Source organism: Tilletiaria anomala (genome assembly GCF_000711695.1).
Source record: "Tilletiaria anomala UBC 951 chromosome Unknown K437scaffold_19, whole genome shotgun sequence".
NCBI classification, from domain to species: domain Eukaryota; kingdom Fungi; phylum Basidiomycota; class Exobasidiomycetes; order Georgefischeriales; family Tilletiariaceae; genus Tilletiaria; species Tilletiaria anomala.
Window position 1 is genome coordinate 98,201 of NW_013547003.1, and position 22,722 is coordinate 120,922.

Consider the following 22,722-nt stretch of genomic DNA (forward strand, 5'->3'; position numbering starts at 1 on the left):
GCGAAAGCCAGCTGGCTGCAACGACGGCGCCTAGATAGTCGGTTGATCAAACACGCTGAGGGACGTGGTTGAAGAATCAGGAGGGCTGCGACCGGAGGAGCACCGTCAGAACTTGCAAGCCTTTTCTACGGAGAAAGGTTGTGAGCAAAATGACTGAGCGACCTGAATTCGACAGCTGAAAACAACTCATAAAATAAGACTATTGCTACGCATCAGTCAGCCCTCAGTGCTCGGGTCCGCCCGAGCTTGTTGAAGGAAACTTTGATCGGGGAGTCAGATCAGCGACCGCGCGATCACGGCCGGCCCTGGATCAGCTCAGGCCATTCTTTCAGCCATGTACGAGCGCGGCGTGCGCCCAATAAAGACATCGACCGTTTTCCCACGCTGTCGCCCCCGCAGCTCGCGTTGAGAACAATGCCATGTCCACAAATTGTCCGCTTTGGCATACTGTGTCCTTTCTCAGGGCGTTGGGCCACACAAGCACACTCACAAAGTCGCACAATTGGAAAAAGTCGCATTCTTATCCCTGCAAAGGTGTTGGCAGATCCTTTCCTCGACGTCAAAACCTGCTCAGCGCTCTCTTCTCCCTGCACTTTTCAGTAGATTGCAGTCGCAGCCACCAACAGGGAGTCAGAATATGATCCAGTGTTGAGTGCAGAGAGAAAGGGGCTCAACGATTTTCTACACATGTCTCCTATGCTTTCTCTGAAAAGCAAAATGAAGCGGGACTGCTGGAACAGCTGAATGCTGGAGCTGCAAAATCTGGATATGCGCACATCTGACACTTACGTGTGATGCCATAGCGATGCGCGAGGAATCTCGTGGACGGCTGAGCAACAAGAGGCAAGCAAGCTTGATCATTGCTCGGGCTCCGCAGGCTGAGAAGAATACACGGCTGTATAGTATCCCGCCCAGTACCAAGCCATAATGACATTTTGCAGCAGATCCTCTCTGGACTGAGGATGAGGCCGTACGGAAGCAGCGGCGGCGTCTGCGGCTCCTGGGCCGAATGGCATCGATGTTAAGAAAGGGGCATGGAGCGGCTGTGTGGGCGACGGAGCAGGATGGTATGGGTGCGGGTGGTGTCGTTGGCTTGTGTGGTGTGACTCTCCGATAGGCGTCCAATGTTGAAAGTTGGGCGTGCGCTCGACGACCGAGCAGGCATTCTGCCAAACTGGATCATCTTCCGTCATCAGATGTTTCTGTGCCTCCGCATTTGCCTCTTCTTTTTGCTTCGTCTTGGCAGCCGTGCGCTTCAACTTGGCAGCGTCCAGCAGCTGCTGATGCGCAATTTCCGCTGCACGCTCCGCCTCCTTGGCCACCGCCGAGTCAGGGTCGGCCGACTCGTGCCACAATGCGCTGAGCTTACCCGCGCCGCCCGCCCGCCCGGGCCCGCCAGCCGCAGCGGCGGCTTGGGCAGCAAGCGCGGCTTTGCGGCGCGAGTGGTACATCTCGTACTCTTGTTGCGCCGCATCCCATGCGTCCACAAGCGCAGAGTCGTCCCACACTTCAGCGTGCGTCAATATGCGCCCTTTGCCGCGTTGCGTGGAGTGGGAAGAACCGATGATTTGCGGATTGGAAAGCTCAGCCCAGTTGAGCGCAGTGGGATCCAGCTCTTCGCCATCGCCATCGTTGTCGTCGTCTTCATGCTCTTCTTCGACTCCCGGAAAATCTTCCACTTCTTCACCTGCCCACTCTTCCCATGCGCCCTCTTCACCATGCACTTCTCCCTCTGCAATGGGTCTTGGTTTGTCCTCTTCGTCCATCGCACCTGCCTCCTCCCCTGCCTCCTCTTCGGGTTCTCCTGAATTTTGCTGGCCTGAAGCGTGAGGTTCATGCCGGGACCCCAATGCGACCTCATCGTCCCATTCTTCGTTTTCATATTCCTTCCACTCTTTCCTCTGCATGCCTACCTGCGCTCCAGTGCTTCCAGATGCAGCAGCCACAGCATTCGACGTTTTCCCTTTCGCTTTTCCGTTGCTAGCAGCTTCAGCCTGGTGCTGCATGAGTAGATCAGCCGTTGTCTCCACCTGGAAGAGATCCATCTCGTCCACGTCCTCTTCCTCCGCGTCATCTGCTGCTCCCTCTTTCACCAGCAAGGATCCAGCTTCTGTGCCTGGTGGAAGCAGAGCGGCAGCGGCTGCCGAGAGAACCGCAGCGTGCTTGTGGGCTACTTTTGAAGCGGCAAGGGCATTTGAGCGACTGCAGTTGCTGCTGCTGCTGCTTCCCGGTATGGGAGAGGAGGCGGGATTGCGAATTGGCTGCGATGGCCCAGCAGTCTGGGCCGGAGATGAATAGACCTTACCCACCCGAATGGGTGGTGCCTTGGACGCGGCAGATGTAGCAGCTGTCGTGCTGCGCGTACTTGCAGACGGCGGCCGCCTTGCAGGCGTGGATACCAAATCGTCCTCGCAATCTTCCGCCGGCTGCTTCTTGCTATGCAATGGACCTCCATTTGAAGCATAGTTCACAGAGACGGCTTCTGATGGTCTTTTGCGCTTCTTGCTCATTTGCTCATCTATTGCTTCACCCTGTGCTAATCGTTTCTTGCCGCCAATAATTGCATCCGGGTTGAACTGTCCACCCAGCGCTAGGGCATCGGCCTCGCCAAATATGTGAAAACTTCTGTTGCCAGCTCCTCCGCAACTTACTGCTGCATTTACCGTTGGCCCGCTGCTGGTTCTGCCGTTATAGCCGTGCATCAGTGTGGCGTTGGCAGCATGCCCAAAATTCAGCATGGCCGGTGCTACTGGTAGATGCGTCGCGTCGAGATCGTCATACACAACGCGTTTGCGACCAGCGGGAGTCGCCATGGCGCTATTCGGTGGCAGACCTTGCGCTGGGCACAGTGCTTGCGACGCGGTTCTGTGCTTGAAATTGGGAGATGAGGTGGATGAAATGTCAGAGGTCGGAAGTCATAACTTATCGCTGAAGGGACGATACGGCGATACCTCCCCCCCAATTTGACTTGTGCATCTGCAGAAGAGCACATGGAACGCGCTGCGTTCTTCTTTTTTAGGTATATTAATGACTCCTTGAAAAGAAAGAAATCAGTACGCACCGCATTTGTCGGCTCGATCAACGCCTTGGGACAGACTCTCTGGTCTGGCGGGGGTGTGTGTGGGGGGGGGCGTCACTGTGCCCCGTCGATGGATGGATCCTAATCACCTCACCACCTTGTTCGCCGCCTGTTGCGTATGAAACAAAGTCCCGACAGGTGGACGATGGCGACATAGACGAGGGAGATGCAGCATTCAGTCTTCATATCTTGCCGGTCTCCAGTTCTCCAACAGGACTGCTCTTGGTTGTTTCATTGTTGACGTGGTCACATGCTCACCAGGGCTCACTGCGAGTCTACTATCGCTCGCTACAAGAGGTGATCCCCATTGCCCACCACCCCTCTCATTGAAGTGAAAGCTCTCTGCAGAGTCATGGATCTCAACTTTGGCACGTCCCCTGCTTCAAGACATCATCACCATTCGAGGGGCAGTCACGGCAGCAACGTGGCCTCCAGCAGCGCCGGCGCTGCTCTAGCGCACAGCAACTCTCTGCTGATCGGCTCGAGCAGCAGCGCAGCTGGTCCATCGGACTCGATCACTGCAGCTGTAGCGGGTGGTAGCGGCGGGGGAAGCGCTTCCAACGCTGAACAGATCATCTCCGCTGGTACGTCAACAAGCGTTCACCCTGCCCTCGCCGCAGCTGCTGCCGGGCACTCGCACGGCCAAGGTACTGTACTGGGCGGTGCCGCCAGTGGTCATAGCGCGGCAGCAACTACAAACAGCAATATGACCCCTTCTGTCTCCCTTCATTTGCCCGGAACTACTAATGTGGCCGACATGTCGAGCTTCTCGATTCATGGAGGTAGCCCGCTGCCCGTGCTTGGTCTGCCTGTGTCTCCGTCTGGACCCGGTGGAGCGACATCTGCGGGAGTGGGGCCATCAGCTTTGACAGCCGCATACACGCCCAGCAATTCGGATCCAACCGCCCATGCTCACCATCGGACACACCTCGCTTCACTTTCTTTCATGTCGCACATGTCCAAGGCCCTGCACCAAGGTGGAATGTGCTCAGACGTGATCATCGCTGCGTTTGGGCGGCACTACAAGCTACACAAGATCGTGCTCGTTCAAGCCGGTTTCTTCAATACCATGTTCTGTGGGGGCTTCAGCGAAGCGGAAGAAGCGACCTATGGGATCGAACTTGCGCAGCCAAGCTTGACCGACAAGGCATCCCACGGTGGCGCCCATCGCTTCGATGTGCATTTTCCCGACCCAAACATGTCTCGTCCCGCCTTTGAGTTTTGCATCGCTACGCTCTACGGATGCGCCCCAACCCTCAAGCTGCCGGGGTGGGCGAACCCCAAGGCAGACACACCCCTTGGCGAGGCTTTCCCGAATACGATAGGTCGCGGCTCGACTAACAACAAGGCTCACGCCAATGATGCTTCTGCCTCCACCTGCCGCTCGTCGAGCACTATCGGCGCGCTTGGTGGATATGCACGGAGAGGAGAAAGCAAGGACAACACGAAGCAAAAGGGAAAGAAAGCAAAGGGCACGCATGGACACAAAGCTTCGGCTTTTGATGTGTCCTTCACCTCCAGCCTTCGGGCGGGCGACACCGGCTTGCTCGGCCAAGGGCAGGTGCCAACCTCACCTCAGTTCCCAGCGGATAACACACAATGGGCTACGCCGCGCTTTCTCCTATCGCTGATCGCAACATCGACTTACCTCGGCGTACCCTCCGTCACGTCTTTGGCGCTCACTCTCATTCTGGGAAGCATCTCGCCCTACACTGTCTCAGCATACTTGCGCTTCGCGTCTGGACTCGGCATTGTCTCTCCTTCGCACTTACAAGTCGTAGAAGGACACAGTCGCGACGTTTCCAACAGTCTCATTGACGAGCTCGAAGGACCGCTGATCGGATGGGAGCGCTTATCGGCCGCCAGCGCCCCGTACCCTGCAACCAGACACGCTATGCGCTCACCCCAGCAGGTGCAGATGCAGAACCACCGCGTGCGGTCGCCGCCGCTGTCTCTGTCTTCACCCAGGCAAGAGCCACAGTGCAGTGCTGCAGCAGAACCATCTGGATGTTGCGCAACCGGCTCCATTTCGCTCGTAGCGGATCGGTGGGACGGCCAGCAGGTGCACACAAGTACGGATATCAATTGGGGCGCTCCTTCTGGTAAGTTTTATGCGAATGCTCTGTCGGGGTCCCCGCGCGTTCCCTCCGCTCAACCGCTTCTCGAAGCAGAGGACAATGAGATGTCTCGCTCTCCGATGGGAAAGTCATCACCTGCTCCGCAGATCCCACCTCAGCTGCCTGACAACCACCATCAAGAAGCGACCGCTGATGCAGTTCACAGCATTGGCAATGGCGCCGACTGGATGAAGGAGGACGTCTCCACAGACCTGCCGCACACTGCGCAGCTCTTCTACGGACCGTCTTGCAACAAAATTGGCGAAGCGTGCGTCTCATGGCTTTGTCGATGGGGAGGCGACGTGCTGGACTGGGAGATCAACATCCGCGAGGGCGCCGGAACAGATACTGCAACCGATGACGAGTACATGTCGCTGGGATCTTCAAGACGAAGCGAAAATGTGCTTGGCAAGGATGAGGCTAGCGAGGATGCTCTGAGCGAGGATAGCGACGAACAGTATTTACCTCACAAGTTGGCTACCATACGCGTCACACCTAGCGAAGTAAGTGATTGTTGGATAACACAATTCATTTCCATCCATACTGAGCCGCTTCTCCAGACCCTCGCTCATCCATCGCTGCCTACTCCAGTCATTTGGGCTTACTCTCGCGCGCACGGTCTTCCTTCTGACATTGTGCGCGAGGTCATCTCGTCAGACTCATTCTTCGTCAAGTCTGAATGGGCGAGGTACACGCTTGCTAGAGACATCGTCGAGTTCAGGCGACGAGGGAAGGAAACCGGTGCCGATGATGATGAAACAGAGATGGACGACTCGGCTAGTCTCGATGACCATGATGCCGATACCCAGTCGCTCGAGAGGAACTCTGCGGATCACTCCGGTAGTTTGCCCAAAGGCTTCAAAGACAGGAGGGCGACGCCGACGGGAAAGTCTACTGGCGAGACACCGAGGACTTCTCCTCGTGGGCAGCAAGCGGAGACCATTTCTTCGCTGCGACGCCCATCTGACTCAAACGAGGAAATGGGCCTTGAGCGGACACGTTGTTCCGATTTGGACTCTGACGAGACGGAGTACAGCGAGCTCTTCTCTCGCGGGATCTACTACACACATATGTCGTTCTCTGAACTTTCCGCAATCGCAGAAGATGTCAGTCCTTCGACGGGAAGCCTTTATGTGCCAGAACAAGTACTTCAAAAGGCACTTTGGGCCGGTATGGAATTCCGCAACATTATTCTGCAAAGCAATGACCGCGAGGTCGACTCATCGCAACTGGGTGACGACCCCGATCGCTTGCTCATGACCGGCCTCACATTGAAAGAGGACGCACTATGTGATCTCTACCTGGCCAACGACTTGGACGCCTTCCGGCAAGACTTCTTTGCTGGCACGTCATTTTCCGACTCCCCTTCCAAGTCGTGGCGCTCTTTGAAGAGAGAGAACACGCCGTCGACCCCCGGCTCGCCGTCGAACAAGCTCGCAAAGCGACGACCCAGTACCATGAACCTCAGCATGCGTTCCGATCTCCTCAGCAGCAACCACCTAAGCAAGAAATCCGTTGCCGATAAGCGCTTCTTCCCCGTTCCGTCAGATGACACGCTTCGTTTGGGTGATGGACTGGGGAGCTTGATTACCGCTACGCTGCAAGTCAGGGAAGGGCTGACTGGGTATACGCATGACGCGCATGGCGCTCTCACTGACACCGCTGCCTCAGCGATCGGTGCCAGCGGCCTAGCTGGTCTAAAAGATCCGTATACGCTATCTGTCCCGGCTTCCCGCCGCTCGCTCATGTTCCCAGGACAATCGCACCCTGCAAGTGGCCAAAAACCGCTGGCAAACTACTTTGGCATTGCCGACTACTCTCGCACTGGCAAAGAATTGGCAGAGAAGAGCGCGGCTGCATCTGCCACAGCTGCTGAAAATGCGGCCAGCGAATCTTTCCGTGCGACTCCATTCTCGCTCGAAGACCATCTGCAATCTGGTGGTGACAGTAAGGGAGACGGCGTCACCGATGCTCGGGAAGATGAGACGCCTGGCGTTCATCGTGAGATGTGGTTGCCATTTGAGCCCATGCGCATCGGTGTTGACTTTTGGGGTGTAGACAAGCTGGCCGAACGCAACAGGCTTTACAGTCCGACATTCTTCTATGCCGGCAGTCTGTGGAACCTATATGTGCAGACCATGCGAAAGCCCAAGGGTATCCAGCTCGGCATCTATCTTCACAGGCAGAACCCGGCCGACGCTCTGCCGCCTGCTTCGGCGGAACCGAGCGAGGCCGCGGGAGCATCCTCCTCCACGCGTGTCAATGCGCCTTCTCTCGATCAGCTGCTCAACGAATCACTCAATTTGGCGCCTGCAGGTCTCCACAGCGATACAATCGGTGGCAGCACCCCGCGTGGACCGAGAGTTTCAACCTATGGCTCCTCGCTGAATCCGGGTGGCGCGGCGCAGCAGCCTGACGAGCAGCCTCCGACGGTACCTGCAACGATGCCCGCAATGCCATACCGGGATCCGCGCAAGGGCATCCGCGCTTTCTTCAGCATCCACTGCCCCTCACCCTTTGGCAACGCGCTCACACGTTTCTCCTCCGGCCCTGACCAGTTCACGCTCAGTCAGAGCTGGGGCTGGAAGAGCTCGAGCCTTCTGGGTACCGTCTACCTCGCTGATGGCCACATCGAGGATGTGCGCAGCGAAAGCGCCAATCGATTCCGATGCGTGTGCACCATCGGCCTCATCTAATGATGTTGTGACCGATTGCCCCGCTGATACATCTGTAGCAAGACTTGCCTTGTCGTACGTCCTCTCACATATGACACGCATTCGTCACAATTCAACAGCAAAGATGCCGAATTCTTCACCATACGCTGCATGATCTTGTATACCCTCCAAAATCATTAACTTTGCCGCTTTGCAATGGATTCATCATCAGTCGACGTGGGTCGGGCCTTGGTGAGCAGTGGAGAATGCATGCATGCAGTGCAATGATACAGCAGATTAATGACATCTAGACACCAGCGTGGGTAAATTTACAAATCACTCGATCATTACCGGTCTGGTCCAGGTGGCGAGTTGCCAGGATTCGCTGGTCCTTGTTCATTTGGCTCAGGAGTAGTGTCGGCGTCCTGTTGCTGTTTCCGGCGTATCCCTTCCCACTCGGCCTCTATTCTCTCACGAGCGCGTACGACCTTGCTTTGAATATAGAAGCTGCCTGCGCCACCTCCCGTCTGCCCTTTCGGCGCGGGTGGTGCATTTGTCTTGAAGAGATGTTCGTAAGACTGTGCAATGTGGAGGAAGCGAAGAAAGGCAGGACACACGAAAGGGGCAGAGTCAATATGGGGCAGCGCTATGCGTTCTGACGGGGTGCGCCTCAAGCTAAAGGATAGCTCACCTTGATCATTGCTTCTACCTCTTGTGCTGTCGGTAGCTCAAGCGCTTTGCTCTCCTCTTTGAAGTTGAGAATCATCTTGGCCTCGTCCATCGTCATTCTATGAGCTCGCGTAATCTGATCCGTTATGCTCCCACCCCCTGCACCCCCAGCCCCGGCTCCGGCTCCGGCTGCCCCCGCCGCTGCCTCCATCTGTCCTGCTCTCGCATCTGCAAAATTCGTGGGAGTAGTTTGCACGACATTGTCCAGTCAGATAGAGGGACAGAAAGGACAAAAAGAGTTGCCCTGAAACTCACTCCGTGCTGCTTGCCGCCCAGCCTCTAAGAATGCTCGTCCGACAATTACTGATCCTTGGAAGAGGATTTGCGCCAATACCTTTGGAAGCGACTGCAGCCAGCGTAAAGTTCAAAGCAGGAGAGCCATCGGTCAGCAGCCAGCACAGGGGCGAGAGAGAGTCTGTGCGAGCGGGGCGGCATCTGCCAGCCGGTGAAGAAGGCACCTCACCATAGTGCTTGGTCTCTGTGAGTGCGAGCTCTGGCACAAGTCCTTGAATGCAACCTGGCTCAACCCTCAACGGCAGGCTCGAGGGTTTCGGCAGCGTGATCAAGCGAGCTTGTCCATGCAATGCTGCTCATCGAAGTCCATCGGTAGCGATAACCTCGCCTCTCCTCACCTCTCCATACCCCGGGTGAAGCGAGCGGCTTGGAGAAAAGGTGTGTAAGGCGGCGGGCGGAACTCACAAAATTTTGGCGATGAGGAGAGACTTTCCCTTCATCATCGCTCCTGTGGTCTGCAATCCACCACCATTTTGGCAGGAGACATTCTATGCAGGTTCTGGTATAGGTGTTCTCCATTGCAATGAGAAGTGCTTGCATCACTTGATGGTCTACAGGAGAAAGGTGTAGAAAAAACTGCCTAGCGCGGCGTTTCCTTAGGCACCTGGGATTCCAACATTGAGAAACTAATGCTGGCGCATATTCCTGGTGGTGAGGACCAACTATAAGGTTATGAGCGAAGGGCTGCATGATGATTTATGCCAGTCTAGCACTTGGCTTCCATGTTCATAACCATTGCATATACCCCACGTCGGCTCCGTGCATGATGGGCAATCGAAGGAGTGAGCCGACATCGGGCGTCTTGCAGCCGCAGAGCTTCTGCGAGATAGTTAAAATGTCAGAATCAAGATCAACATACTATATGTGGAACGAGCCTAGGTTTGCATCTCCCCATTTCACATGCAAGATGCGCTCTTACTCAGCTACAAGTGTAACTGCGTGCCGTTCAATTTGCCCCTTGTCTTTTGGCTTTTCTCGACCCTGCGTGGCATCATCACTCGGCATAGGAGGGTGAGCGGATAAGCGAGGCGATGAGCGATGAAACCGAGCTTAAGATATTGACGCAATCCAAGCTTGGCACCTCGTGCGTCAACCTGGCATCTGTGCACTTGGACTCCTGGAGCTCATTCAAGACTTCCACTCCTTCCGAAAGCTCTTCAGATGATGACAGGGAACACAAAGCCGAATCGAAGCCAGTGACGACGAGGACGATGGCTATGATGCAGTAGCGGACCAGCCGCAAGAAACCCTCGATGCGCAAGCAGACATGGACGTCACCGGAGAGAGTCCGTTCGACCGGAAAGGGGATAAGCGGCAAGAGGGCCAAAGACTCGAACCGATCAGCTCCCAGCGACAACCAAAAAGAGTTGCACGGTCTGAAATGAGAAATAGTCGCCGCAGGGTATCGCTCGCTCGGCTCTTTCGCCCCTGCTATCGATTTTCCCTCGTTTTGGGCTGCACTGCAGAAGCAAAAGAGCAGCTCGCCTCCCGGAGTACTGCATGGCGCATTCTGCGCCGATGTGCCCAAGAAGACAAGCTTCCCGACCTGGTACAAGCTAGTTGGAGTCAGCGGCTGGCGCAGGAAGAGGACCATGGGCAGGCACGAGGTGCTGGCGAAGGGCGCTCTCAGAGCGATGATGCCATGATCTACCATCGGCTGGTCCGTCAAAATGAATGCACTGGTGGACTCTGGAAAATACGGCCATACGCTGAGCTTCAATAGTATTGGTTTCGAGAAGCCCTTCAGGTTACGAGTCACGACGGCTGAATGCTGATGGCTGCACGTCAACAGCACTGCAGCCCACCTGAGGCCAATAAGCAGTCTTGAGATTGGTACCTACGTCCGCGATGACCTGTGGCATGCGCCTTATGCGCCAATGGGCCATGAAGCGAATTGCTGGTTGTGTAGTGAATAGTGAGAGTGGCAGAAGTCGTTGGGAAGTGCTCAATCCTTGTTGCACCAACCTGAGAGGGCGGAACGCATAAATCGCAAGGAAAGTGTGATATCTCCAACTCTCCATTCATTGAACAATATCAGTCGTCACCATCGTCGATCACATCTTCATACTTGACGATGACCATGAGACGCAAATGATGTGTGGTTGAGGCACATGGATCTGTGCAACCATCAGCACGTGTGACCCACGGCCCCGTGGATAATGAACAAGCAGGCAGCGGTGGGATAGTCTTGGAGAGGGCGGACAGCGAAGGAGCGTCCCGCGTCTCCCCCGATCGACTTTGACTCAGTCTACGCATCAACCCATGCAGCAACGCCCTGAGGCTGGGCCCGAGTGATCCAGTATGGGCTCTAAATCGTGCCAGGATGACTCCTCTCCGCTCACGGAGCCCAGATCTAGTCCAATTAAGGCCGCGGTTCCTCTTTCACCTGATGCGGTGCATGAAGTGACTGCTGGAGTACCTGGCGCCAAGGCTGGGGCGGCGCCGTCGGGCGATCAAGACCAGTGCCAGGCTGACGAGGACAGAGCTTTAGATTACTGTCAAGCTGACCAGGTCACCAAGATGGAAAAAGAAGGAGCAGCCAAAAGCAAGAAGCCGACCGCCCCAGATTTGGTCCATGTCTATGAGGGGCTTGAGGGACCGGGATCCAGCAATTCTGATCGAGACGAGACCGGCAATCGATGCAGGAGTCGAGCCACACAAGAGCCTGGAACTCTCCTACTACCTCTTTTGTCGCAGGATGTAGTGCCAACTGCCGAAGCTGAAGCTACCAAGCGCGACTTGGCAGAGCTGGGGGACGCTGTTAGCGACGATTCGCTCACGGATCTCGAGGAACTGATAGGATCTGGAACCGATGGCGGGGATGAAAGCGGTATCGAGAGCGAGAAAACATCCTCTAACGAAAGCTGGGACCTGGGGTGAGTTGAAATGCATGACCAACTTGCGCAGTCGATTCCGCAGTCGGCTCATCTCACATACACTGTGCCTGTCCTCTCAGCTGCGAATGCTGCGGCGCGTTCATCCGCAACGCAGATCTTACAGATGACGTAGCTCTGATATGCTGCAGCGTATGCGAGACCTGTGAGTGCTAGCGTGGCGAGTCCTACGGCGGCCTTGGCTTGACAATTCAAGCCAACCTTCCGCTTTCTATTTACAGGGCAGCACATCAGATGCTGGGATCGCCATTTGAACAAGAACGGCCTCCCACCACGTGACTGGGATGCAGAAGGAGAAGATTTCTTCTGCACGCGCTGCAAGACACCGAATCATTCCATTCCGCTTCCCGCATATGCCATTGACATCAAAGTCAAGGCGGAGCAACGTGGTAGCTTGCGTACGTCCGAGAAGAAGCAAGCTAAACGCCCAAAGGCGCGAGGACCGGACGCGGAAGAGCCAGTCTGGAAGAAGATCAAGGTGTCAAGAATGGAGAATGGTAGAATAGTGACCAAGCACCAGGAGCAAAAATCAGAAGCAAAGCCACCAACGAAGGGCAAGGATGAAGACGTTCATCTTTCTCCTAGCACTAGCTCGAGCAGCCAGCATAAGGGCAAGTCACAAAAGATGTACCGGCTCAAGGGAGCAAAACATCCCGTTTTGCTTGATGAAAATAGTAGCCAGGCGAAGACGAAGTTGGGGAGTGAGAAGGATGGGACAGGCGGAGGTCAGAAGGCGAGGCGCACAATCAAGTTGATGAGGCGCCAACATGCACAGAAGAGTAGTGATGATGAGCAGAAAGGTGAAAGGCCATCAATGCCCGCTCTGGAGCCGGCGAAGACGCCGACAAGCACGCATCTAACCCCTGGCTCCCAGGCGTCAGGGTCGGCGGCGGCAGCGGCGGTCAAATCCGTCAAATCGTTCTTGTCTCCTCTTCAGAAACAACCATCCGATGCCAGGCCTGCTATTACCGCATCCAAGCTTGGTCCTGTGCCATCGACATCAAGGAAAGCCCCTGCACAGAATATATCCGACGTGAAAGCTGCAGAGGCAGCGGGTGCTGCACGCATCAAGGCGGCCACGAACGCCAATAACGCCGCGCGCTTGCAGGCCGCCAAAGCAGGCAGTGCCGGCCCGCGTGCTTCCAGTGGATCTTCTTCCGCCAGTAGGCTGCTCAGCAGTCTTCTTGGCGGGCCATCGTCCAGCAAGCCAACCAGCGGCGCATCCACGCCCAGCTCCAGCAGACAGCAAGAGAAGGATAAGCCGAAAGCGGTTCAGGATGCTGGGCAGAAGAAGCAACCTTTCCAGCACAGAGGGCACAAAGGGCACTACAAACAGTCCGACAGTATAGGAGCGCAAGGTGCCAAGGGAGAAACTATGACGTGAGCATCGCTTCTTCCACGTTGTGAGGGGCTGTTGCTCACACATTTTCTTGGTACAGAGAGGAAGAGATGGCAAGGCGTCGGGAGGCCTCGATGCGCAAGTGGGAAAATTACAAGGTGCTTAGTTACACGTGTGTCCGCCCATGGGAACAAACGAAGACAGCCTTCTTACAGCTCTCCATGCGTCGAACAGGGATTTGATCTGCTGCGTCATTCAGATTCTATGAAACAAGCAGAAAGGGACTTGCAAGCAGCCATGAAATTGGATCCGCGGATGCAGATCAAGAATTGGCAATTCGGCCTTTCAGGGCAGCTCTTTCGTAAAAACGGCCCTCTCGATCCTCCTGGTCCGCCTGTCGACTATGCGAAAAAATTTGCAGATGAGGCGGCAAGTACAATTGCTGCTACTCCTGCAAGTGTCGCCATCGCCGCTACTGCTGTTTCCGGCGGCGCCGCTGTAGGACCTTCTGGAACGCCTACAGCTGCACCTCCAGGGCGTTGGGCATGATGGCATCCGACTTCCAGCTGTTCTACAGCCCGATAATATTCTGGAATTCCTTGTATAACCATACTGTTTAAATCTGCATCTGCAGTTTCATTGCAATTTGTGAACATTACACAGAGTTGTCAAAAGACATCTAATATACTGACAGTGTACAATGATGAGTCGAACAGGCGAGGCGGGGCTCGCATGTACTACATAGGAACTACCAATTGCTTAACGGTGTCTGACTTGACAATTGTCGCAAATAGCTTCCTCCATTCTAGAGGGCTGCCGCTTGACCTGTTCATCAGAACAAGAGATTTGATCTGTAACTTCTTGCCATTGACACAGATCGGACTTGGTCGGCCTCGGAGTGGCAGCGCGTCGATGTAGATGTTCCCAGCCAACGGGCACTTGCGTCTGTCTGATAGCGCAATGTGCAGCCTCGCGCCCAGCGGTCGCCCCTTCGCTTCATCGCTGCCACCCGCCAGCTCGTCATCGTCGTCCATGCCGTCACCAACGGCTCCTTCGTCGCCACCAAATACGGGCATCCAATTCTTCTGCGGCTCCTGCGTCAACGTACTGAAGCCTTCAATGATATTATCCATGTCGAGGAGGTGCTGCTCCTGCGCTCGGTGCGGTGTCAAAGTGTAGACGTTCGTTTGCGCTCGCTCTTGCTGTAGAATGGCGAGCAGATGCGGTACAAGCTCTCCGGGCTCCGCAGCGCAGAAGAAGCGCGTAGTCTGTGCGGAGAATCGCTGCGCATGACCTGCAATGTCCGCCCATTGGGTCTTTGCATTTCGGGGAGTGGATACCGATCAGAAAGGTACGGAGGGCCACGAGGCTCGGCTTTGGCCAACTCACCATGCCAGCCCAGACCTCCTGGAATTGCGTGCTGTTTGGGTTCTGTGTCATAGTAGCTAATCGCCTACCCGGCAACTGCTGACTCATGGCGAAGCGTTTCGCACGCTCGTCGCCTGTGATGCTTGGGCCCATCGAAGCTGACGGTGCGCCAAGGTCCATTTCCTCCAGGCCGGATGACGAAACCGTGACTGCCCCGGGTTGCGTTGCTGCAGGCCTGTGATCGAAAAACAAGCAGCGACAGGAAGAATTCAGTGCAAGCTGTTCGGTTGAAGACCAGGCGTTCTTGGCTCACATGTCTATCACTTCGGCCCTTGCCCCATCGGTATGAAGATGCAGGTCACCTGCTTTAACCATGTTCTCCATCAGTGCTTGGACCAAGTTGCCGGTCTTCTCTTCAATGGAGACGCCTCCTTGCAAAAACGCGTTTGGTCGGTTGAACCAGGCATGTTGCTGGATCTCGGCCAAGGAGATACGCTTTTCAGGTCGGGGAGTGAGCATCGCCTTTAGAAGATCTGTAGCAGGCATAAAATAGTGATGAACTGAAATCAGCCCATCATCTTCAGACTCGAGAAAGAGTGATTGACCCCAACGCACCTAATGGCTGCTCCGATATTCTGGTCCAGGGGTCATATTGGAGCAGCTCGCCGGTAAGGTATGCCTCATATTCTGGACTCCGAGTGGTCGGCTCATCCCAGGGAGTGTCTAAGATGCACCTCATGGTCAGACACGTGGATACTTGCTTCTTTAATCTGGGTTTGCTCACTCACTTCCGACCAGCAGTGCGAATAGCACAACACCAGCGCTCCACACGTCTACACCTTCGCCTTTGTATGGCTGCCCATTCATCTCAGGTGCAATGTACGGCAGGCTGCCGCACGCGCCTTTGAGAGAACGCTCTTTACCTTTGTACTTATAAACTGAGCACAGGCCGAAATCGGCGATTTTGAGGTCTCCCAGCGCGGACAACAGCAGATTCTCTGGCTTGATATCGCGATGAGTGATCCCTTGCGAGTGAATGTATTGCTTCAAGAAGGACAGATAGAAATTAAAGGTCCTCTTCGAATGAACGGCATGTTTATTGTGATCCTTACCATGCCAGCAATGAGCTGCCGAAAATAGTACTGCGCCAAATCTTCAGGGACTCCGGTGTCCGGAGCTGATTTGGATAGCGCATGGTACTCAGTAAACAAACTTTGGAGTATGCATTTCTTATGCCTGACCCACCAATCTTGTCGAAAAGATCTCCTCCTGAGGCATACTCAAGCACCATGTAGAGTCCTGGTACAGAAATGCCAGCCGGTCGAGATGCAGTGCCTAGCTCGTCAGCACCAACGAACTCCAGTACATTGATGTGCTTGAGTACACCATGTATTTGGACCTCTTTCTGAAGAGCTTGTCGGTCTGCTGGATGGCGAGCGGACGATTTGGATGTGATCGGCGCGTATGAGACTACCTTTACTGCTGCTTCTTTCCGTTTAGGATTGTCGGGATTCACGCCTTTGAAGACTCTGGTTGGGAACAAGGAATGTAGCCGTGCGTCAACTCTTCTCCGACTAGTACCATTCGAGGTGCACTCAGCAGACTATTGGAACTCACTTGGAAAAGCCGCCGCCTCCGAGGAGCCGAGTGAGTCTATAACCCAGGACTTGGGGGTACTTCTGGCCGATGGACGATACTGGCGAAGGAGCCGGAACGCTCGAAGTAGGCGCTGCCATGGATTCGACCGCCATTTAATTTACTTGACAAAGTCAGCAGGAGCAGGAATCCATCACAGGAAGGCTATGGCTGCGCGGCCGTCTTCTTTCTGTTAAATGAACAAAAAGCGTCGAGCTGGCACCACTTTGTTGGCCCCGAGGGTTGAGCTGGGCCCACGCAAAAGGCTTCGTCCATGTTGCTACTCCTTTCGTGTTTGCCTTTAACGGTTGAGTTGCCTTGTTTAACGGACGTGCACGCTGCACGCCGCACGCGACGCGACGCGTCGCAGCCTTCTTTCTTTCGAAACCGTTTATTGATTTATGTTGCACCCAAAAAGAAAGAACTACCCTGGAGTTTGTTGAGCTATCAGTGACCTTCGCGGTGAGGCAGTTCAGCGGGGCCAGGCGCCGCTCGACACATCAACGACGCTTTCGATCATCATGCGTACCAGCCAACCTGCTATTGAATACACTGAATGACTGATCAGAATGTTGAAGGGGGCGGAAGGTTACCTGCCGACCACGGCAACACCTAGACGAAAGTGAGATTCTCTCGAAGATGGCTGTAGCAGCGAGTACCCTCGCAGCGGCGAAGCTCGAGCAATTCATGTTGCTCGCTCGAAGTGCAAAAGGAGCATCAGCAGCTAAGCTGATCGAGCGAGCAACGTCTGCCCCTGGTTGCTTTGTCTTTGCAGAGCTTCTTCAACAACCTTCAATAAGAGAAGTCAGTTTCTGCGTATGTGTGATTCCCTAAATGGTGGCTGACGCTCACATCCTTCATTCAGTTAAAGCACTCTGAAGAGCATAGTTCTGCGTATCGACTCCTTGAGCTCTTCGCCTATGGCGTACATGCAGACTACGCATCCTCTCCATATTCTTTTCCTAGCTTGAGCGAAGTGCAAGTTCAGAAGCTCAAGCTTCTAACGCTAGTGACGGAATGCTATCGATCTACGACGCTCAAGTATGACGACCTTCTCGCGGCATTAGACCTGCCGGATATGCGGGCGCTCGAAGATCTGATCATCGAGGGAATCTACGCAGGGATCGTCAGCGGCAGACTAGATGAAAAGTCTCAAATCTTTCAGGTCGAAGGATGTTTGGGCAGGGATGTGAGGGGAAAGCCAGAGCTTGAAAACTTAGTGAAGGAGCTCGAGAGGTGGTAGGTGTCCCCAGGAGATATTTAAACTCTGCACACCTGCTTATCTTTCTGCGCTTATTGTACCGTTACAGGTCCAATTCAGCAGAGTCAGCTCTTCAACTCCTCTCGGAGAGGATCGATCAGATCAAGCAACTCGATGCGAGTCGTGCAGAGCAACGGAGGAGGCATGATGCTCTGCTCTCTGAGCATTTGCAAAAAGCTGCGCGCCACATCCACGAAAGTAACAGCAAAGGGCCAGCTGCAAGCGGATACAGTGAGCATCGTGGGGCAATGTTGAGAATTCCGATGTGCACCAGTGTTGACATCACACCAGCAGGCAGCTGACTGATTCGTGTTGGTGATGCAGGTGCGTTCTTTCCAAGTCAGGGCAACGAGCATATGATGGACGTCGGTAGCGATGACCTATCTGCTGCCAGAAGAGAGAAGAAGAAGTAAGCTCCTGCGCAGCTAGATTTTCGCCGCCTGTAGACAGTGCACACTTGCGAGAAGAGCTCCTTTGACATGGAAGTTGTTACCATTTTTTACCGCAGAGGCTCGACCATCGGCGCAGGCGGACGGGGTAAGCGCAGTAGACCGTAAGGATCTGCAGCAAACTCGGCCCCAGCAAATGGTTCAAGCTGGAGCTACTTATCATTCGCATAAGACGGTTCGCCATGCATCAATATTCTCGCAGACATTTGTATCATAAGCACGAGTATGCATTGATCACCATGCCCCTTGCCCCGCGACCTTGCAAACAAATCCCACGACAACGTTACATTGACTCCTGCTTGAGACTGAGTGGTGAGCTTGACTTTTGCAGTTTGCAGGATGTCCAGCACACGTTCGATCGCAGGGTGTAGTCCTCCTTCGTACTTCACAATGGACGCCACAGCTTGCCTTGATTCAATGCTCGGTCCGTCAGAGGTATTACACACGCATACGCTTGTAGTACAGTAATGTGGAGCTGCACTGCAGGCACAGAGGGTGAAAGCAAGGTACAGTGCGGCAGGGCGTGTTGCCTGTGGAGGAAGGTAAAGAAGATATGATACGGTCGAGCAGGCTCAGGGTTCCCAGGCAGCAGAACTCATGCGATATGAGTCGTCTGTCCACGAGTGAAGTATACAAGGCGTTGTACGAACAAGAGTATTGATCCCGGAGCACCCGTGCTATGGATCTTCGGCTTCTGGATCAGAGCCTGAGTCATACTCGATATCGACCACATCAGGGACTGTGTCATTTTCAAATTTCGGCGATCAGCTTTATTGGATACGAAAGTTCTGCGGGGGTTATCACATCACTCACACCATCCAAATCTAGTTAGATTCACCCTCCATCTCCCGCTCGTACCTACACCAGCACCTTGGGCTTCACTAACCTCGACTCCTTCTGTGCAAGCCGGCCAGGATACGAGGTCTTTCAGCGTTAGAACAACATGACTCGCGTAAATCTTGGGCACTCTGGTGCATTTGTGGAACACGCATGGTTCCATCTCTAGCGCTTCATTCACCAAAGTGACAGAACGGCAGGCTCCCTTGGGTTGCATCTGGCTTTGAACCAAGGCTGTTCACCTCCTGAATCTAACTGCACGAAACCCACCTTCTCGTAGCATTTCTGCTTGCCTTTGCGCACCTTCTCCACCGTCGCCACGATCTGAAATGGACCCGTTGGCGCCGATGACGCGTTGCCAAGGGACAGTTGGATCGCCGAGAAATTTGAGCGCTGCACCTACCATACGCGAGTCTGCATCCAAAAAGGAAAGCAGAATCATGGTGTCAGGAATTGGCAACTGGGTTTGACCCTTTCATAGCAAGGACGCACGCGCAGGGTGTCCTGCGAGCTTGGCAATGTGTCCTAGTTGGTGTGGACACCGTGGTCACATCCGCGTTAGCTACTGGCCCTCCCGTTCGTTGCTACCCTAGAAGCTCACCGTAGGTCGTGACCGTACCTCTTGGGATCATCCGACAAATCTCGTACACCTGAGCTAGAAGTGCATATCGAAGCGTCAGTGAAAGTTGATCCGAACTGTTGCGGTATGGTTCAGAACCCGCGCTGGAGCACAGGATCGTGTTCAATGCGGTGCTCACCATGAAATTCTGCTGCATTAACCCGCCCGGACATGCTGCGTGCACGCCTAATTTTTCGAAGCAGCCTGCTTGATAAATATCAAACATCTAGCTTCCCATTTCTTATATCCAATATTGTTCAAAACCATGACCCGACGATCAGGGACCAACGCTAAAAGGATACAGCGTGGGAGCACCATGCGTAATGGAGTCTTTTTGAACTAAGTCTGGACACTAGACGCGGAAACCGAATATGAGCCTTTCCCTCCGACCCTGGCCTCATCTTTTTGGTCACGCCGGCGGTGAGCACCTTTCTTTCGTGGCTCTTGACCCTCGCCAAGCCGTCCCTTAGCTCTTCCGCACACTCTCCAAGGATATCAGCAATAGACGTTGGCGCTTGCTCCATGCTCAATCCGTTGGAGCGCGACTAGGCAGCCGCTGGGCAATACTGCCTTTGGACAGTTTCCTTACCGCCTTCTGAAAGCTTCACACCCAGGCGATTTGTGCTTCGACGATATCAACGCTCTCGCATCATTCGCCTCCCCAAAATCTTGCGATTGCTTCTCGTATCGAAGCCCAAGAGAAAGGAAACTCTCGGGGAAAGCCGCGTGATACGCCCACCATGCTTTCATTCAGTACGTGGCACGAGTTGCATTTCAAAGACGTAAGCAAGCGACAATGGTTTGCCGATCAGATCCGAGCCATGCAGGCTTCAGCTGGATCGATGATAGCACCAGCTACACTGGTGCATGCGTCAGCGCTCGGTGATTTTCCCATTGCTGATCGATCTGCAAGGCAAGCAGGGCCTTGTGCATACTCACAGCATCAGCAAGCCAGCTCGAGCGATGTCACACTGGACGTACTCGATGATCCCGATGCAGACCCCTTGGCGCCATATCCAGGCGAGACAGATGAAGAATGGCAAATGCGCCATGGTTTCGCTTACCTCACGCCAGGCGCGGTCAAGGTCTTTGACGCTTCGCGCAAATTCAGGGAAGAAAGGGACGCGGAAGCGGCTGCCGCGGACGAAGGCGGCGAGGTTGAAGAACAAGAACTAGATTATGGAGACGAGGCGGCAGCGGCATGGGAAGATGAGGACGAGATCCTGAATAGCACGCCTCGAACTCGACAGGGACAGGGGCAGGGGCAGGAGCCGTTAGGTGCCCAAAATGCGTCGCAAGACGCGGGGAACACTGCCATTCATCGCATGTCCAAACCGGGCCAAGGTACGGGAACAAGAGCCAAAAAGCGTCAACGGCGACAGGCAGCGATTGAGAAGCGTCTGGCAGGCAATGGACTCTCGTCTTCGAGTGCCGTTCAGCACCATGCACAGGAGCGTTCTGAAGCGGTGCGTGAGCCACTGACGGCGACCACATGGCCGACAGCCTCTGATTTGCGAGATAGACGACCAGCGGACTTTCGAGTCAAGACGGAGAACGGCGAGATTGATGAGCTTGCTGCGCTGAGAGCGCGAGCGTTGTCTGCCAAGCGGGCGAAACGATGATAACTGCGTAAGCGATACAAAGGTATGTATCTGTAAGGCAAGTCAGCCGTACTTGTTTCACGATGAACAATCGTCATCCTTATACCGAAAGATATTGCGGACACAAGACTTGTCATGCTAACTCCTCCTGCAACGGAAGAGGACCTTTTCTGAGCTTCTTGCACAATCAGATTTGATGGTCGTTGTCGCATCGCTGACCGCACGAATCGTCTTCCCTGTCTGCGCACAGACCACACGAACCGCATATCGTAACATGTTGTAGCACTATCATCGTTGCTGAGGAGATCAGAGCATTCTGCTTACAATACGCCCCTATGAACCTAGCGTTGCTTCCCGCTTCATGACGGCGGGATCGAGCTTGATGAGGACGGTCGTCCGGAAGGGGTATTGTGGTGTTGGAACCGAGTGTGCTGTCACGCGCGCAGGCTAGAGAAGGCGTCGAACAGTAGTGCAGCGCACAAGCAGTCAGCATCCCATGTTTTTGTGTCATGCGCGAAAAGTGAATGTCCTCTTCCTAAAGCACGGGCACACTCACAAAGCCGAGCCCGTCCAGTGCCGCTTCTACAATACCTGCCGTGATTGCCTCGACGCTGAGCTGGGACATGTCCTTTGGTATTGAGATGCTTTTGGAGAATGTGGGGATGTTGGTCGAGATCATATCTGGAAGAGCCCAAATACCGTCAGGCCCACAAGCTCTCAGATGTGCAACGTGCAAATGGACGAAGGTTAGGCGACAGTAACTCACACTCGTCCGCTCGCTCAGTGCTGCGTTCGAGGGAGTCGGCAGCTTTACCGAACGCATGCTTCCATAAATGGGTGTGTACCCACAGAAGGACTGGAAGTAACCGTACCTCTCTCTTGGGATTTTTGCTGTTGGTAGACAATTCCAGTCGATGCGATGTCATTGCGAGGAGCTTCTGCCCGATACGGTAGCCCATGAGCGAAAGCCTGTACATAGAGGGCCGGTCCGTTGAGAGGGTAAACGAGCGAAGCGTAGTAGCTGGTCATCACGCACCTCTTTTCCAGCTCGGCAATGCCGCTAACCCGCCCTTGAACATAGCTGACCGTCTCAGCGTACAAGAAAGCCAAGCTGCTCGCGGCGACTTCATGGTTCCTTGACCGATCCCTCGGCCTATCGAAAATATCAGGCCCGGCGCTTTCCATCAGGCCTCCGGATATACCGCCCGTGGGAGCGAGTACCGGCGCTGGGGTTGCCGCTGATGCAAAGGAAGAGGTGGACGTTGCTGAGAGCAGCGGGTGGCTGGCGGGCGAGATAACCGCTCCGAGCGATGCAGAGGAGAACCCCGGTGAAATGGAAAAAGTTGAGGATGAAACGTGGGATGTCAAGAATGCGGATCTACTCGAGATCCTCAAGCCGGGCCCATTTCCTTGTTGCCAGCTGGGTTGATGGGAAGGGTGCTGCTGTTCCACCTGTGGTTGCGCTGCTCGCTTCTGCGCGAGCGGCGACAGTGTGTTGCACGACGATGAGCCTGAAGGGAGCGGGTAGGCAGTTGCGAGGACGATGGTGCTGCTCCTGCTTGGTTGCCCTGGAGCAGCACCCGAAGCAGCAGTGGTGGTCGCTGCAGTGCTCATGGTCGTCGAGAGTTGGAGAGTTCACCGGGTTTCCGTGCAGGCTCTAAACTCAACCTTTCGTGCGCGAGTCTCCGCGCAAATCTGATCTGCAACGGTGCCACACAGCAGCCAGAATGCCAAGTACGAAGATGCAGTAGTCCCAGGCGCCAAATTACTTTGGTTGGAAGCCACGGGGTACATACAACTGTAGCCTTGTCCACGATAGAGTGATCAGCGCCACGATGGGCATTCA

General features: G+C 54.7%; 11 protein-coding genes across 11 annotated transcripts; 4 read left to right on the forward strand and 7 right to left on the reverse strand.

Moving 5' to 3' along the window:
* Positions 1–857: 857 nt before the first annotated feature.
* K437DRAFT_261940 (uncharacterized protein) lies at positions 858–2,813 on the reverse strand (the record flags this gene model as incomplete). Its single annotated transcript, XM_013389055.1, has 1 exon — positions 858–2,813. One exon carries the CDS (start codon positions 2,811–2,813, stop codon positions 858–860), a length of 1,956 nt encoding a protein of 651 aa, XP_013244509.1.
* A 399-nt stretch (positions 2,814–3,212) lies between these two features.
* K437DRAFT_255092 (uncharacterized protein) lies at positions 3,213–8,143 on the forward strand. Its single transcript, XM_013389056.1, has 3 exons — positions 3,213–5,181; positions 5,251–5,699; positions 5,757–8,143. The coding sequence occupies exons 1-3, from the start codon at positions 3,432–3,434 to the stop codon at positions 7,890–7,892; spliced, it is 4,335 nt and encodes a 1,444-aa protein (XP_013244510.1). The 5' UTR covers positions 3,213–3,431; the 3' UTR covers positions 7,893–8,143.
* Positions 8,045–9,317, reverse strand: K437DRAFT_65935 (uncharacterized protein). The gene is made up of 4 exons (XM_013389057.1): positions 9,043–9,317; positions 8,835–8,925; positions 8,542–8,747; positions 8,045–8,428 (listed from the first exon to the last, which is right to left on the reverse strand). Exons 1-4 carry the CDS (start codon positions 9,043–9,045, stop codon positions 8,198–8,200), a joined length of 531 nt encoding a protein of 176 aa, XP_013244511.1. The 5' UTR covers positions 9,046–9,317; the 3' UTR covers positions 8,045–8,197.
* On the reverse strand, positions 8,917–9,732 carry K437DRAFT_65961 (uncharacterized protein). The gene has a single exon (XM_013389058.1). The coding sequence runs from the start codon at positions 9,561–9,563 to the stop codon at positions 9,102–9,104; it is 462 nt and encodes a 153-aa protein (XP_013244512.1). The 5' UTR covers positions 9,564–9,732; the 3' UTR covers positions 8,917–9,101.
* Positions 9,733–9,741: 9 nt separating this feature from the next.
* K437DRAFT_255094 (uncharacterized protein) lies at positions 9,742–10,573 on the reverse strand. Its single transcript, XM_013389059.1, has 2 exons — positions 9,947–10,573; positions 9,742–9,884 (listed from the first exon to the last, which is right to left on the reverse strand). Exons 1-2 carry the CDS (start codon positions 10,525–10,527, stop codon positions 9,797–9,799), a joined length of 669 nt encoding a protein of 222 aa, XP_013244513.1. The 5' UTR covers positions 10,528–10,573; the 3' UTR covers positions 9,742–9,796.
* Positions 10,574–10,758: 185 nt separating this feature from the next.
* Positions 10,759–13,428, forward strand: K437DRAFT_66009 (uncharacterized protein). The gene is made up of 4 exons (XM_013389060.1): positions 10,759–11,749; positions 11,830–11,912; positions 11,989–13,147; positions 13,207–13,428. Exons 1-4 carry the CDS (start codon positions 11,175–11,177, stop codon positions 13,346–13,348), a joined length of 1,959 nt encoding a protein of 652 aa, XP_013244514.1. The 5' UTR covers positions 10,759–11,174; the 3' UTR covers positions 13,349–13,428.
* A 415-nt stretch (positions 13,429–13,843) lies between these two features.
* K437DRAFT_221968 (Pkinase-domain-containing protein) lies at positions 13,844–16,210 on the reverse strand (the record flags this gene model as incomplete). Its single annotated transcript, XM_013389061.1, has 8 exons — positions 13,844–14,422; positions 14,496–14,709; positions 14,788–15,007; positions 15,090–15,197; positions 15,263–15,518; positions 15,587–15,651; positions 15,720–16,003; positions 16,092–16,210. The coding sequence occupies 8 exons, from the start codon at positions 16,208–16,210 to the stop codon at positions 13,844–13,846; spliced, it is 1,845 nt and encodes a 614-aa protein (XP_013244515.1).
* Positions 16,211–16,660: 450 nt separating this feature from the next.
* K437DRAFT_244947 (uncharacterized protein) lies at positions 16,661–17,922 on the forward strand. The gene is made up of 4 exons (XM_013389062.1): positions 16,661–16,913; positions 16,975–17,348; positions 17,420–17,601; positions 17,695–17,922. Exons 1-4 carry the CDS (start codon positions 16,749–16,751, stop codon positions 17,781–17,783), a joined length of 810 nt encoding a protein of 269 aa, XP_013244516.1. The 5' UTR covers positions 16,661–16,748; the 3' UTR covers positions 17,784–17,922.
* Positions 17,923–18,247: 325 nt separating this feature from the next.
* Positions 18,248–19,555, reverse strand: K437DRAFT_255099 (DNA binding methylated-DNA--cysteine S-methyltransferase). Its single transcript, XM_013389063.1, has 6 exons — positions 19,415–19,555; positions 19,258–19,311; positions 19,149–19,181; positions 18,927–19,070; positions 18,633–18,716; positions 18,248–18,558 (listed from the first exon to the last, which is right to left on the reverse strand). Exons 1-6 carry the CDS (start codon positions 19,446–19,448, stop codon positions 18,497–18,499), a joined length of 411 nt encoding a protein of 136 aa, XP_013244517.1. The 5' UTR covers positions 19,449–19,555; the 3' UTR covers positions 18,248–18,496.
* A 185-nt stretch (positions 19,556–19,740) lies between these two features.
* On the forward strand, positions 19,741–20,999 carry K437DRAFT_255100 (uncharacterized protein). Its single transcript, XM_013389064.1, has one exon. It carries the CDS (start codon positions 20,016–20,018, stop codon positions 20,895–20,897), a length of 882 nt encoding a protein of 293 aa, XP_013244518.1. The 5' UTR covers positions 19,741–20,015; the 3' UTR covers positions 20,898–20,999.
* A 210-nt stretch (positions 21,000–21,209) lies between these two features.
* K437DRAFT_277902 (TRAPP I complex) lies at positions 21,210–22,061 on the reverse strand (the record flags this gene model as incomplete). The annotated part of the gene is made up of 4 exons (XM_013389065.1): positions 21,210–21,323; positions 21,433–21,557; positions 21,643–21,845; positions 21,913–22,061. 4 exons carry the CDS (start codon positions 22,059–22,061, stop codon positions 21,210–21,212), a joined length of 591 nt encoding a protein of 196 aa, XP_013244519.1.
* Between the last annotated feature and the right edge of the window lie 661 nt (positions 22,062–22,722).